The sequence below is a fragment of the Cygnus olor genome, chromosome 25 (assembly GCF_009769625.2).
Source record: "Cygnus olor isolate bCygOlo1 chromosome 25, bCygOlo1.pri.v2, whole genome shotgun sequence".
NCBI classification, from domain to species: domain Eukaryota; kingdom Metazoa; phylum Chordata; class Aves; order Anseriformes; family Anatidae; genus Cygnus; species Cygnus olor.
Genome location: NC_049193.1, coordinates 534,649 through 548,296, shown reverse-complemented (window position 1 = coordinate 548,296; position 13,648 = coordinate 534,649). Strand labels below are relative to the sequence as shown.

The 13,648-nt window shown below is 51.8% G+C and overlaps 1 protein-coding gene across 1 annotated transcript in view; it reads right to left on the bottom strand.

Moving 5' to 3' along the window:
* SKAP1 (src kinase associated phosphoprotein 1) overlaps window positions 1–13,648 on the bottom strand; it is a 136,423-nt gene that overhangs the window by 9,450 nt on the left and 113,325 nt on the right. The window contains 6 exon segments of the mRNA XM_040537067.1: window positions 1,992–2,147; window positions 3,179–3,241; window position 3,565; window positions 3,991–4,115; window positions 5,959–6,042; window positions 7,203–7,283. Of these exon segments, the coding sequence (XP_040393001.1) occupies window positions 1,992–2,147; window positions 3,179–3,241; window position 3,565; window positions 3,991–4,115; window positions 5,959–6,042; window positions 7,203–7,283 (510 nt within the window).

Genomic DNA, 13,648 nt, shown 5'->3' with positions numbered 1-13,648 from the left:
GCTTCTGCCCCCTATGCCGCCTCCCTGTGCAGAGCATCACAGACCCAGCCACACCACCCCTGGGAAAACACCTTTACCAGGGCAGCGCATTCCTGCGGCCCCCCCCAGGCACCCCCACTGGGGTCCAGGGCCCCCCCGCAGACCCCAGCCCCAGCCCAGGGCATAGCCGGGGAGCCGGTGGGCCACGTGCCCCACTACTGTGCTGGAGCAGCCTGGGCGTTGGGCAGATTCTCAGAGGAGCTGTGTTTTAATGTAGCAATTTGATTCAATTTTCCACTCTATAAAATTACCCATCACTGCTCGTTGCTTCCTAACAGACACCTTCACTCTTAATTTAACAATCCTATCGAATTCTGCCAGGGAAATTGGAAAAATTTATCACCTGTGAAATTTTATTTTTCCTTGGTTGTATCTGTTTTTGTAAAACTTCATTAACGACGATGACTTGCTGAGGAAATTATCTCTTCATCTCCCCCCCCCCTTTCTTTTTCTCCTCTTTCTCTCTATTTTCACTCGGGACACAAGGAAGGCAGCTGGGCCCAGAGGAGACCCCAGCTGGACAGGGACGCCTTCCCATGCTTATGGGGGCCAGGGGTTTGAAGGGTCTCAACACCCCGCACCCAGGGGAGGGCATTCAGACATGTTTGAAAGGCACAGAGCGTTACCACAGTGGATTTGCAGCTTTTGACACACTCGGCATCTCAGAGCAGGGGCAACAAAAGGGTCTGTCCCTAGGTCAACTCCACGCAAGCTCACTGCAGGATCACCATTAGCCTCACGTGGAACAAATCTCACATCTAGTATCTGCCCTGTGGGTGGTGTTGGCAGCAGCGAGGAGCTGGACGCAGCTGCCAAAGCAGCCGGGGACACTGAAACCCCTTGGCCTGACAGTTTGTCAGCACTTCACACGCATCTGCCTAGGGACCACAGAGCAGAGGCTCCCGCTGAGCTCAGGGATCACTGTAGGTGTGCCTGGAGGAAGAAGCAGCTGCTGCCCAAAGAGTTGACGATGTAAACAGAGGTAAAAAGGAAAGATGAGAGATGGACAGAAGCTGAGGCTGTACTCAGCATTGTGCTGGCAGGCCGGGGCCCTGGAGCCTCAGCTCCGCTCCTGGCAGCTGTTTGGATGCCACTCGGAAACCGCTGAGCAGAGATTTCCTCTGGCAGCAATAGCACAACAAAGATCTTGGGCACCATAAAAATTTCTGGTGCATTTAATATATTTTTTTAATCACTACGAATATAAAGTTCCGAAATAAATAAGAAGAAACAAGGACCTATTTTGCATCTCTGAATGCAGACACCGAGGGGCCCTGCTCTAGGGGATGGGGTGCAGGGTTGGGCATTCCCAACCTCAGCAGAGGCAGAACACAGCACATGTGTCTGAGTAAGGCTCAGGTGCCCTGGGGCATGTCACACTGCGATTTCTGCTGTAAGAAATGTTGCAGACCGTGTCACCCTTTCAGGCTGTTTGGTTCTGTGCCAGGAAGATTGCTTCTGGCTCCTTTAACTGACAGCCACTGCCCTGCTACCTCCAGGCCTCCTGCACTGTTAGTGAACAAGCACTAGTCTTTAATGCAGTTATTTTATCATCACTTGGAAGGCCAGTAATCACGTTACAGCCATGACTGCATGCCCAGAAGGGAGCATTTTCATCATCTAACTCTGATTTTCCAGGTAACACAGCCCAGAGATTCCACTCTCACCAAACCTAATATAACTGGAGCTGAACAGAGCACAACCCCTAAAAGCTGCCTCACTTGAATTTACAAAACCTGCGCCTCACCAAAACAGAAAGGCATGCTCTTGGAGTCCATCAACCAGTCTGAACAAAGAAACAGGGTAGCATCTTTGAGTTACAGGCTTATTAAACTCAGCAGAGCCTGAGATGTTCGTTCCCATCAATGTGTTAGGCCATGCTTTCCTGCCACATTTGCAGGGTTAAAGCTAGGGCATGGCTCGAGTTTTAACCTTATTATGTGGTTGCATACCTGGAAAAACCTCATAGACGTCATCCTCTTCCATCCCATCATCCTGATTCAGGGTAGTGTTGTGGGATGCTGTGGTCACTGAGTCAGAACTGTCCACATCATTGTAGAGCTCTTCCTCGTCCTCCTCGTCATATGGGATAGTGAGGGAACTCAAGTCTGCAGGAAGCAGAGAGCGAAAGCACGGTGAAAAAGAGTAAACTTTGCCAAGCAGGTTGCTGGTATTTCAGTGAGCTGAAATCAAGTAACAAAGCCTGTGCAACAATACTTAGCGCTCACTATGGACCTTGCGGAGGGTGAACCGTCCCCACACCCAGCCCGTGAGCATCTACTGTGAAGAAAATGGGATGGAAGTTGAGAGTAGGCTAAAACAAATTAAAAGCCCAAGAAAGGATGGCAAATGCCAGAGAGCCAGCCAAACTCAACAAGTGCCTCCAGGAACTGAGCCTCACCCCATTCCTGGGTATTTCAGAGAAGGTTGACTTCGGCAAAACAAAAAAGAAAGGAAGTGCAATCACAGGGTTTGATACAATGAATTAAACAAAACTGATCTGCAAGGACATGATTTAAAACTGGAAAAGCACCACTCGGTCTGAAATCATGCGGCTGTCTATGGTTTCTGGAGGGTTTCTGTATACAGGACTGCAGTTAGCATCTCAGTTTTGCTGGTTTCAAACTGGAATGACTCCAGTGGGGCTGGGCCCACCCCTCATCAGCCAAGCAGAGAACAGCAGATCTATGGCAGCAGGGAGCAATTCCTGTAATTTTCTTGTCCAACTTGGTAACACCTGCAGCTTTTGAGACATCACAGGACACTATTCTCTAAAAACAGTCAAAAGTGCTGGAGGTGAACCCAAATGCCTATGGGCTCCAAGAAACCACCTCTTTTTAACTGGCTGCTCAAAACAGCAAAGCCCCAGAACCTCTCTTTCTGCGAAGAGCAGATACACAGGAGTAATGGGTTGGGTTCAACTCCCAGGGCTGGGGAGGGGAATGACTGCACAACTTTGCAGCAGAGGAGTAGAAAGGAGGATTCTTGATTTCCTTCTCAGCTCTGTTGTGTCTCCAGCAAGGTCCTGGGGTTGAGCACAAGCCCATATGCTGCTGGAGGGAGCTGCCCAAGGGAAGGGCTGCTGGGATCTGCCCCAATGAACGCAGCATAGCAGCTCAGGCCACGCTGCCAGACTCACCCTTCAGGAGGAACTGGATCTGATCCACCCAATCTTCAGCCTCTGCTGGACTGGGGCTGTGAACTGGAGAGGGATTCACCTGTTACCATGCTGTTTCTTATACGTACAAAGATGAAAAAGATTTGCAGCTAAAACAAGAGATTTAGTTTTTGGATCTGCCATTCTGTACCCTGTGGACTTTGGGAAAACCATTTCACTTCTTTATCTCCCTGTTCCAAACAGGGAAGCATAAGCGGAACAAAGCTAGACTATCCCAGAGGAAGGCTGTCAAGCCTAATTCATTAAAAGAATTCAGATGAAAACCACAATCCCTGCAGAATATACTGACTCTGAACAAAGGCTCTAGATCCAAGATCTCCCTGAAGGTCTGGAAGGCTCTCATATACACTTTGTGGATTGGGCCAGATTTTCCATTATACCAATTTGTAGGATCCCTGATGGATGCTCAACAAACTGAAGGCTTAAATTTAACACGGCTCTGAACTGCTTATTTAAAAATGGGCTTTCCAAACCCAATCTTCTACTGCTTCTAACCCATGTTTTCACTTAACTCTTGTGCTTTTCAAGTGCAAAGAGAGCCCAGGATCACTCTTGTGCCAAGGGAAGGTCCATTTTGAGGGACCAGCCGAGAAGGAGAAGCATCAACACCTTTCTGCAGTGCTTCTTGGTTTGCTTTACCAGGGACCGAGGTTTGGAGATCCACAGCCTCCCTGACCCTTCAGGTCCAGCCTGTGTCCTGGACCTGGGAGCACATGCTCCTGTGCCTTGTGGCCAACCAGCACAAAGGCTCCGCTTCTTTTCCCAGTTCCTACCTCATAGGTGCGTTTGCCAGGGCAGATTAATTCAAAACAGCATCTTCTGCGAGAGTCTTTGCGGAGATGGAAAGCCAGCCGGGCACTATATTGCTCGATGGAGAAGGTGCCTTTAGGTTGCTTGCCTGGAAGAAGAGAAACACAATTGTTCTTGAGTCTGTAACTTTTTATCAAACCTGCAGTACTACTGGGTGCAGAAGAGGTCTGTTGCCCACATAGGGAGGCCAAAGCACACCATGTTTCCAGGGGGAGATGTCAAGAAAGACTCTCAAGCTAAGCATCTCCTCTTCCCCAGGAAACCCAAAGAGAACATTATAAAGTCTTCATAAAGACACAGTAAAGAGGATGTCACTGTAAGCCTCAAGAGACTGTGAACAGCCACTGAAAGGTTGCCAGGGTCACAAGGTTGCTTGAGATGAGCTACTTGTAATGAAGCAGAGACCACTGCGTACTTGGGGAAATATGATACCAACAATTCTTCCACTGGTAAGGAATTAGCAGGCTGGCATACAGGAAGAAATACTTAGTGGGGCCTTTGAGAATTGGCCTATGGATCCTGTAGATGCGCGCTCACGGCCCTGTCAACCAGGGTGGAGAGAGGGAACTTCACTGCTGTCATTTGAGGCGCTTTTATTTACCCCAGCTGGATACCCAGCTCATTATTTCCTTATCAATCTTCTTGACTAAGTGTGGGAGTATGACTCAGGCAGTTGCTCTTAACCTTTTCTTTTTTTTTGATTTGCTGATCCTCAGAAACTTCCAGAGACAAAGGCAAGCCCTATAAAATGATTCCAGACCACCAGTAACAGGTTTGCTTTATTCTGTTACCTTCTGGAGACCATTTAGTAGCTGACAACTGCCTGTCTCCCACAGAAGCAACAGAATATCAGCTCTTGTCTTCAGTGCCTGCCTCTGCTAATGTCTTGCTCAAAATTTCCAAGCAACTCATACCCCTGCATGCACCTCAGCCATGCTGGCTGATAGGAAGCTTCTTTGCAACCCTTCACGAAAAAGTACTCAAGATTCTCAAAAGATGTGGAAGAAGGAGAAAGACCCAGCTTCATCCCCAGGAGCCCCTGGAGTTTGATTCTGCCCTAGCTGCAGACTGGTCATTGAAAACCAAGGATGTACCCGTGCGTTCTGTAAGCAGTTAACCTGCTGTGTTTCTGGATGGGTGGAACAGAGTAAGGAAGGCCATATATTTAATCATGCCAAACTCTGTTGGAGATATTAACTGTCTGTTTATATGTACCTGATGGAGCATGACTGCAAAATATTTATACACACTGACACATGGATTATATACAGTCACTTAGGGGGTTGAAGCCCAGCTGATGGCTAATCGAAAACTTGGTGCGTCATTTTATTTACACACAGCTCTGTTCCCGTCTTTCTCTTCTCTTGTTCTCTACCTATAAAGATGCTGAGGGTTAAAAAGCCGAGATATACCCTTCTACAAGAACCTACATGTTACCCCTTGATAGGGAATTAAACCTTCCTCTTATTTATCATACATCTAGAAAAGAAATTGGGGGTTCAGAGGAGCAAGATGAGATGACATCCAGATCCCTTAAGTGCTTTCGGAAATTGCAGCCAACATCTCAGCTTCACTTGAAATGAGTACTAAAGGTATGTTTGCTCATTTTTACACTAATTGCCTAATAATTTTCCTTCATGACACACTGTCCCAGAGGGCTCCTGGGGACCAGGTGCCTGTAAGGCTGCCCCCTCCCAAAGAAGGGCATTTCCAGGCAGCATCGTGCATTGTCCTGGTAAGAAGTGACTGAATTAAAATTACTTCAGCCAAATTCATACCTAAAACCCCAGCAGCTGAAGGTAAGGAAACAGCCCACTATCTATGTTTTTCTCTTGTCAGGTACTAGCCTGCCCTTTGGCAAGGGCTCTCCCCTTCTCCTTCCCAGCCCTGTCCACAGTTTGGAGACCCGGGGTGGATGTCTCATCACTTACTTTTCTCGTGGCATAGTAGTTAAAAGGTCCTTTTGTTGAGGACACACCACCGCTTCTGCCACTCCGACCCAAAAAAGCTGTGGTCTAGAAAGAAAAAGACAACAAAGGAATAAAAAACATGAAGTCCTGCTCTTTTGTTGAATGCTTCTCCAGATGAACATACTGGCAGGTTAAAGATTCCTTTACTTCCAACAAAATCCTGCAGATTTCTGGCACCAAATTTAGACACAAACCCTCAACCAAGTAAAGCAAGCAGTCCTAGTGGGCTGGACAGAACACAGCTTTGGGTGAAACCTCTCTAATTGAGGCTTAAGCAACTGTCTTTTATGTTGTAATTGAAGCAAGCTACAACATGCAAAGGAACAGTTATGCAGCTCAGCTGGTGATCATGAGGAAAAAAGGGTTGTTCTTACCTCATACCACCTGTCATACAGTAAGTAAATCAAGATAAATTCTGGACTGATGAGGAAATAATTTGTAGCTTTCACAAGAGTCAGTAAAATCAAGATAAACCTGAGGCTGACTCACAATCCTTATCTCAACTTGCTTAATGTGTGCGATGCTATGAACTACCTTGTCTTCACCAGGATCTTATCCTCATTAGGTATTGCTTGTTAGAAGGGCACATCTTGCCTTAGAGGACTAGGCTGCTGCTTAATGCAATTTCTGGGTTTTAATCTTTGTGGAGTTTGATGATCTACAAAAGAGAATAAATAAAGGCTGTGCTCTTATGTATGATGCCTAAGAAAAGCCTGAAAGATACTGCTTGTCTGCTGACAAATCTGCAGAAAAAGATCTATTTTCCTGTTTGTCCTTCTGAGTGGAGTCCCTGGAGCATTCAGGCAGGATGGAGGGTGCTCTGGGTGCCCAAGTGTGGTGGAGAGCCCCCAGCCAGCTTCTGGTCTAGGTGCCAAACCCAGGGGGTGAAGATGGGGGAGAGTTTTGTTTCTAAGAGCCAGGTGCTTAAATTCCCCAGTCTGTCAAACGGATAAGAGCTTCTGAACCACAGCGGCAGCTTTCTGAATCCCACTGTGAGAACCACCAAACACTTTTACCTGCCCTTCCAGCTGACCACTCTTTTATTAGCAGTGACTTGGGTGTACTATGCTTCTCAGGGTGATCATGAACCATAGCAGCTCCTCCACCAAAAGCCTTCCCCCACCATCTCACTCACCATCTTCCTTTACCTTGTCAGACAGAAAAAAACTGAGCCCCCCAGACTTGATGTACTTGTCAGGCCTTACCTCTGGACCTCTTCTCCAGATATCCTTGCTTCAGAATGTTCCCAGTGTCTTGAACAGGCCTCGGTGTGATTTCCTCCAGTCCTGTATGGAGCAAAGCAAAGCTTTGGGTTTTCCAGTTCACACAATGCCTCTCCACCACGCAACCCATGTGCACATAAAGTCCAAATGGAGAGGCACGGATCCCTCCAAAGACCTTTTTCCCAGCTGTGAAGAATCCTTGCAGAGATATCACACCACCTATGTGAGTCCTGAGAACTGTGTACCCACCCATGCAGTGGCATTTTCAGGGTGCACTTGGACCCATGCTGCAGCCCCCCATGAGGGGACAGGCGCTGTCCTGCAGGAGGCAGAACAGGGCACAGCAGCACCCACACCCCGAATGCCAACAGCCACAGCGCGAGCTCAATCCCTCCTTTCTCCGAGGGTCTCACCCTCAACAAGCACATTTATCGCACACGTTACCACGTCCTCCCAAGCCCCTGTGCAGACACCACCCAGCTGAACCTCATGAGCTATTCCCAGTCCTGGCTGCAGGTTCCAGAAGCAGTCCTCAAGGAAAACAAGATCACGCTTCTCACAGCTACGCAGATGCGTCCCCAGAGGGCTGAGACTGCCGCAGCTCCTGGGGCTGCTGCCAAGCCCCGACCCCCCAGCCAAAGCTCCCTTGGTCAACGGGGGCCTCTGGCAGCAGGCAGGATCCGCTCAGATTCCCAGACTCGTGGTGCCCTTGTCCAACATCTGGCCGAACTCGGCCCACGGGGCGTCTCTGGCCCTCGAGCACTCTGCATCGCGCGCTGGCTGCAGCTCGGCCCCGAAGGCAGTGCAGCCGGGAAGCCCCTGAGCCACGGCTTGCTGCTGTGGTCTCCCCCTTCTCTGCCGCTCATCTCCTGTCATCATAACTTGTACTGAAAGACAATAAAAAATGACTAACGAAACACCACTAATCATCCCCAGTGGCTGGCCTTGGCAGCCTTTTAAGTATGAATAACTTCCCAGAATCCCAGGTCACAAGAGTTTCTCTTGTTTTCTTAGCGCGTCACACTAACGTCCAGCTCTCGGCCCAATCCATCCCCTGTCAGTTCCCTCACTCACAGGCTATTTTCATTTTCGTGTTTTATCGTTTGCAAACTCAGTGCTCGCTATAAATCCTCCACAAATGGCTCTCGTGGTGAACGGCAGACACAAAGACACACAAAGTTTGGTTTGGTGGGAAGGCTCCCCTACGTGCGTCTCCTTCTGCTGCTCTTTGCTGGCTGGAAACCTTCAGCGGCCATGTCCCGGGCTGTGCGCGGCTGCCCAAGGCGATGCACGCTCGAGGACGGCCGGGGCCTCGCACGGTGCCTGGAGGATGTGGGCAGCCCTTCCCGCAGGGATAAATCTCACTTCTCTCCAGTTCGAGTCGGGTTGAGCTTGCTCCTAACTCCGGAGAAGTGCAGGGCAGCAGCTTCATGAGGATGAGAAAGGGGCAGTTGGTCACGTCCAGCACCGCGGCCCCCCGGGAGCTGAGAGCAGAGTGGGAATCCAGACCTTCATACAGCTGGTGCTGAGCGCCACTCTTACTACTTCTCTTACAACAAAACCACACAAGGATGCTGAACGGGACCCAAAGTCTGTGTCAGGGTTCAGGCTGGGCTGTATCAGGCATCAGGGGATTTCCCAGGGCGGGTAGCACAGAATTATGTCCCGTTTTGCTCCTGCACCCTCCTCGAGCACAGGTGGCCCTGGCACCGCCACAGATGGGGCCGGTCGCTGCCTTGGCCTCCAACAGCGCTCGCCACGCTCCCAAATTCAGCAACAGGGCTCTGCGGCAGGAGGCCCACTGGCCCCTCGGGGCCCGCAGAGCAGCCGCCAGCAGGGGCCAAACGTTGCCCATGTGGCCACCTCCTGGGGTGCTGGGCTGGCACCCCTCCCTCTCCCAAGGCGGGTGAAAGCACCTGTGCACCGAGGAAAATGCGCTCAGGCTTTTCTCTAGCTTCTGACTTGTAAAAAGGAGCATTCTCTTCTTAAACCCAAGCCCCAACCCCTTTTGTTAATGCAAATCTAAATGTCATTTTATGGGACATTTATAATTATGAAAATGGGACGGTGCTGCCGGATGCACAGGGAGACCCTGCGAGTATGAATATTACATTAATGTGCCCAACGCCAGCTCGCTGATCCTGCTGGCAGGAGCATAAAAAATGCTTGAGTGAAACTTTTATTTAGACGTTAAGATTCCAGGCCCCAGCGGGGTGACAGAGGCAGCCCCGGTGAGATCCCATCAGCACGAGCGCTCGAATTGAATTACCCAGGGGGGAAGGCAGGAGCTGCAAGTGCTGCTTCGCTTATTTAATTTCATTACTTCCAGTACATTACCAGCATGGGGCTTCCCTCTGCCCCCGCTCCCCCAAGACAGCTGGCTGCAGAAATCGCCGGCGGCTCGCTGCTGCTGCTGGAGCCAGGGCAGGGCCAAGGCCTCGCCCCCCAGCCCCACGTCCTGGCCCTGGTTCCTCTCCTCAGCCTAGGGGGAGACCTGGGGGAGCTGCGGGGGCCTCCCAAGCACCACAATGAGAAACCGAAGTGGGGAAGCAGCACGGACGCGGCAGGAGCCAGCAGCAGCCTTGGCCGGCCCCGCGTTTTCCCTCTCCACCCGTCCTTTCTCGGATCGTGCCTGCAAGCAGGCCCAGGGCAGCTGCTGTGCCCCAGCTCCTGCTTTGCCCCACGTCGGCAGCCCCTCGTGCCGTGCTGTGGTGCCCTGGGGGCCAGGACCTGACGGGCTGGCAGCCCCTGGGCCCGGCACCTCTGCAGCATCGCCCCCAACACCGCCAGGAGCCCGCATCTCTCCTGCCCACAGGAGGTGCGGTGCCTCAGCTTCCCAGCAGATCAGGATGAGGGGAGACTCTCCTTAAATACTCCGGGGCTACTCAGACAAGCAAACACAATTAGGGAAGGCTTGAGAGGACTGATTAGATCGCACAAAGCTCTGGAAATGTGAAGCTTTACAGGACATGACAAACACCGCAGCCTCCCCTGCACAGCCCTGCCAGTCAGAGCTACGCAGGTTAAACTGGGCGGGGAGACGCAGCCGGGCTGCGGAGCAGGGCTGGGGGTCCCCTGCCCGCCCTACGCCCCCAGCCTGCCCGCAGCGACAATCCAGATGGCTTTTGCTAGCAGCAAATGGCAATATTAACCTGCAAAGACAGCCCCTGGGGTTTTTCCTTTAAAGTGTCCTAATGGAAGCTCCCTGGCTTCTGAGGGCTCCTTCGCTCAGATGCTTGTGGCAGGGGCCAGGCAGCCTCGAGGCGCCAGACGCCGCTGCCCAGGGCCACACAGCTTGCAGGTAAGCCGGAGCTCACCGCATCTTCTAGGGCTCTGGGCGATGGAAAAGCCAGCCCATAGCCTGGTCATCTGTTCCAACCACTAACGGCCATTCACCATTCATAAAAACAGAGGGAAAGGAAAAGGCCTTAAATTCATCTGAGAGCGCCATCTGTGCCCTCCCAGGGACACGGCCCCTCTCCAGTGTCTCCTGGCACTGCGCGGCAGGGCTGTGGCTGTGGCTGTTTGTGCGGTCCCGAGGGTCCCTTCCACCCTCGTGCTGGCCCCAGCCCCTCCTGTGCCCAGCGGAAGGCCGGTACTGGCACCGACCACCTGCCGCAGCTGCACCGTTTGAGCCCCGCGCCGTCACAGCCACCGGCACCTCAGACCCCTTGTGGCCTCTCCTTCACCCTCCCGCAGCCTCTCCAGCCTGGCTCCCGAGGGCTCTGGAAGCTGCTCCCCAGGGATTTTCCCCCAGATGAGCCTCCTGACCCACAGGACACGGCGCTGCATCTGGAGCCTCCCGTGGAGGAACGGCTGCAGGCTGGCAGCGCTGCGTGTAGCTCTGTGTCGTAAGCTTGGAGACCGCCTTCTGCAGAGGACACAAAGCTGCAGCATTTCAGGAGTGGGAGAAGAGTGGGGCCAGCAACACACACCCACAGATGCAGGAGCAGACACCCGCTCTCTTTCCCTGCCTTCCTGCGCCTCAGCCTTTGCAGTGACTTGCACCCCCCAGAGGATGCTCTTGGCCTCGAAGGCTTCCCTCTGCCAGGCTGACACGGGTGGACGAGGAGAATGATTTCTGCCCAGGTCACCCAATGAGCCCCCGCCTTTGCTGGCCAGACAGCATCTTTTGGGCAGTTTCTAGGAGTTTGGCTGCTGAGCCCCGTGCCTGTTCCATTCTGTCTTCGCCATGTCCTCAAGGACCTCTGGATTTCAGCTCTCGCCCCTTTGGTCTCTGAGTCACGCACACCAGCTGCATGAAATGTCACAGTAGCTGCAGCCAAACAAGCCCAGGGGCCGCACTGGTGCCCACGCTGTCACATTAACTGACCGTTCAAAGGGATGGAGCACGGAGGCACGACGGTTACAGCTAATTCCCGATCCGCCAGCTTATTCACCATGCTCAAATGTGCCAAGAGCAGATTCTGCCTGGGGACTTCACTGGGAACACCCAAATACGTTTCAAACTAGAGCACAATTGGCTGCGATTTCCCAGAGCCCTCCGTGGTGGCTGCGCTTTTTTCCCATTGAAGCTAATGAGAATAAAAACAATCAGAACTAGACAAACAACCCCTCTCAGCCTCCTCAAAGCGATCCGGGCTAGCTGAAAGGTTCTGGAAATCCCACCCACCACCAAGGTCTGCCGTGGCACACGGGTCCCTGCTGCGGCTGCTCGGGCCAACAGCACTCACGGGCACTGCTGAGCAGCGCTCCTGGGTTCGCCCAGACGACGTTTCGTACATGTCAACGCGAGGGGCTGTTTATGAGCCGCATTCCTTTCAGACTCTGACAGGAGAATAATTGTTCCCAAATTTAAATCGCACTGTCACCTTTTCCAAGATCAAGAGGACCTTTAAAGAGGCTTTGCTTTCTCGCACCACGCGGAAGGCAGGTGCAGCCCCTAAGCCCTCTCCCTGTAACTTCGCTGCATGAAGACCTGCCCTGTGGTCTGATCCCTGGGGGAGGCCGGGAGGATGGTGAGGCTCGGCACCTCGACTCCCTGCTGATGAGGCCGACAGACCCAGCACCAGGTGAGACGTGCCAGCGCGCTCCCCAGCAGGTCCCCAGCACTCCGCTTCTTCAGCCAGGCAAAGCAGCGGGCAGCCCACAGACCCCCGTCTGACACCCGCACCCCGTAACGCACCTCAGCGAGACAGCGAGCCCTCGGCCGGCAGCGCAGTCACCCTGCTCCCTGCCCTCTGCTTGGCTCACGGCGCGTCCCCCGGGCAGCCCCAGGACCTTGGGACCCTTCGGACACGCTTCCCTCCACCCCTCCGGAACGTCGCCAAACCTTTCAGCGCCTTGGGAATGGCTGGGGATCATTTATAAAGACGGGAATGGAATGAGCAACTACTTCAAAGGAAATGGGGAACTAAACAATTGTCACCATGGATCACATGAAATAGATCTTGTGCCAGACTAATTTTATTGCATTTTTTTGAGTGGGAAAATAAGAAAGTAGATGAAGAAAAGGCAAGGCACGGTAGAGAAGATTTATTTGGGCTTCAGCTTGACTTTTCAGAAGAGACTAGTAAGCAAAATTCAGAGTGTAGGCATCCACTCCAGGATAACCACCTAGATTGAAAGCTAGTCAGCAAGCAGGCAGTTAAAAATCAATGGCAACAAATCACTGGGAGGAAATTATCAGCTGAAATCTCCCCGTTCAGTTTCAGGAGCGGTGCTCCTCAGGCTCAGGAGTCCTACGGTGCCACGAGGCACTGCAGCTGGCAGAGCAGCCCAAAGAGCCCATCCCAAAACTTCAGCCAGACCCAGAGCTTCCTTCGGGACAGCGCCTGGGGAATTTCTGAATGCTCTCTTGTAGCAGCCAGCACAGACCAGTATTGAAGGCAGGAACCAAGATTAACTGGTCCCCAGCAACTGCAGAGGCCTTTGACAAGTGCTGACAGCCAGGAGTGAACACAAAATCCATGGAAGTCACTCAAGAAATGGCAATTCTCACCTGAGGTTGAACGGTGCCTAATTAACTATGCTGCCCCTAAAGCTCTTGTTGGCCCACGTTTAACGACCAAACAGAAATAAATACGGGGTGTACAGATGGACCTTTGTTGGATGCCAAGTTAACGTTGGATTCATTGTTGTTTTTTCAGAGGAGTCCATGAATGTGGTTTTTATGATTGATAAGCAAACAAGAGAAGAGACAGTCAGTGGCAAACAGCTGACTGCAGACCGGGCTAGGATTTAGCCTGGGAGGGTGGAAAAAAGCCTCCAACTTTACTGGTGCTTTTTATTCTGTCTGGAAAATTTTACATCAAGTTTGAAGTTAAACCAACTTCGCCAAGGGAAAAAAAAGGGAGTTCAAAGAGGAGGCAGAGCCTTTGGCCCAAAAGTTTCCTTCCAAATCACTAAGTCTATAATTGCAAAATAAAAAACACTAAATCTCAATATCTATTTGCACAGCTCATTAG